The sequence below is a fragment of the Daktulosphaira vitifoliae genome, unplaced genomic scaffold (assembly GCF_025091365.1).
Source record: "Daktulosphaira vitifoliae isolate Bord-2020 unplaced genomic scaffold, ASM2509136v1 Scaffold_2088, whole genome shotgun sequence".
NCBI lineage: Eukaryota > Metazoa > Arthropoda > Insecta > Hemiptera > Phylloxeridae > Daktulosphaira > Daktulosphaira vitifoliae.
The window spans coordinates 1-1515 of NW_026101648.1; the positions used below are offsets into that span (position 1 = coordinate 1).

At 24.9% G+C, this 1515-nt stretch overlaps 1 protein-coding gene across 1 annotated transcript; it reads right to left on the reverse strand.

Moving 5' to 3' along the window:
* Positions 1-37: 37 nt before the first annotated feature.
* LOC126909915 (5'-3' exoribonuclease 1-like) lies at positions 38-1509 on the reverse strand. The gene is made up of 5 exons (XM_050692322.1): positions 1448-1509; positions 1190-1301; positions 948-1126; positions 232-404; positions 38-167 (listed from the first exon to the last, which is right to left on the reverse strand). The coding sequence occupies exons 2-5, from the start codon at positions 1281-1283 to the stop codon at positions 38-40; spliced, it is 576 nt and encodes a 191-aa protein (XP_050548279.1). The 5' UTR covers positions 1284-1301; positions 1448-1509.
* Between the last annotated feature and the right edge of the window lie 6 nt (positions 1510-1515).

Genomic DNA, 1515 nt, shown 5'->3' on the forward strand with positions numbered 1-1515 from the left:
AAGATGTTCCATTTATAATTTAGTTATGTTGTATTTCTTACGTTTTTGCAAACCCTTGAGAAAGTAATTTGAATTCCTGTAAAGCTGAATCATCCATATCTCGAACAATGAAATGCTCATTATCATCAAGGGACAAAAGTAAAGATTTGCTAGATATAGCAGTAACTCTAAAAAATCCAAATTTTACAAAAATTAATTGATCTATTTATAAGATAATATAGAAAAATATACTTGATTTCTTCAAGATGAGGCCAATTAGCATACACAGTTTTGCCAAGTAACTCTTTAGCAATACATTGTATATTGTCTTCAATATTTTCATCTTGATTAATTATTTTAATAATCATGTTTTCACCCAAACTTGAAGATTGAAAAACTTTTACACCTTTCTTGAGTAATTCAGCCTAAATTACAATTTAAAAATATATTATGTATTTATAATACATAATTATTTTTAAGTTTAAGGAGGATAAACCTTCTTAACTTCCATAGATTAATTCTTAGTTAAAATAAATGATTTAACTTTAAGTATACCAAATATGTAAAACTAAAATTATATACATATATATATTTTTTTTTTGATAAAAAAAGATTATCATATTGTTTACAACTGTTAAATTGTTTAGATTATAAGATACTTTAATTCAAAAATTACTTTTCTTATAATTACCATCATAAAAATATCAAGAATTTGATTTGAATCAGAGGAAAATATTTCAAAAATTAATAAATATAAACAGTTCAATGAGAATAAATATTATTATTGTTCTCCTGAAAGTTGGAATAAGTAAGGCAGTGCTTACTTATTGAACAATAGCTGTACAAAAATATCCTATTTAATCATACTAAAGGAATTTCTACAAGTAGGTATAGACTCTTAGGCACGCCCTGCAAAAACACCTAAACACCATACCATAATAAAATAAATATGAAAAATAAAAACTTACTGTAATTGGTATGAGATGAAGAGTAGGAAACCCAACATGATAAACATCCAAGTTTACATTTGGACACAAACCTTTAACTAAATCATTAGGATCAACGGCAATATCTTCACGATTAATCAATATTCTATGTGCATGACTTTCTTGAATAGGTGGAAAATACTTTGAGTTTGACACTATACCTATAAAATTAAAATACAGCTCAGATGTAAAATTTTATTTTATTTATCTGTAAAAATAATTACCCATATTTTCTTTGGTATACTTAAAAAGATACATAGGACCATGTGAATTTCTTTTTTTTTCATCATCTGAAAGTTTGTGTTCGACAATTTTCATAGACTTTAATAGAGTTTCCTAAAAAGCAATCTGTTNAATTTTCATAGACTTTAATAGAGTTTCCTAAAAAGCAATCTGTTAATACATAATCTAGATAAAACATTATATCAATATATATATATATTACACACACACACACATATATATATAATTTATTTTTTTACTTCATCAATAAAAGGAACTAATACGACAGCTTCCCATTCGTGTTGTTTTCCATTGAGATCAGTTTCAA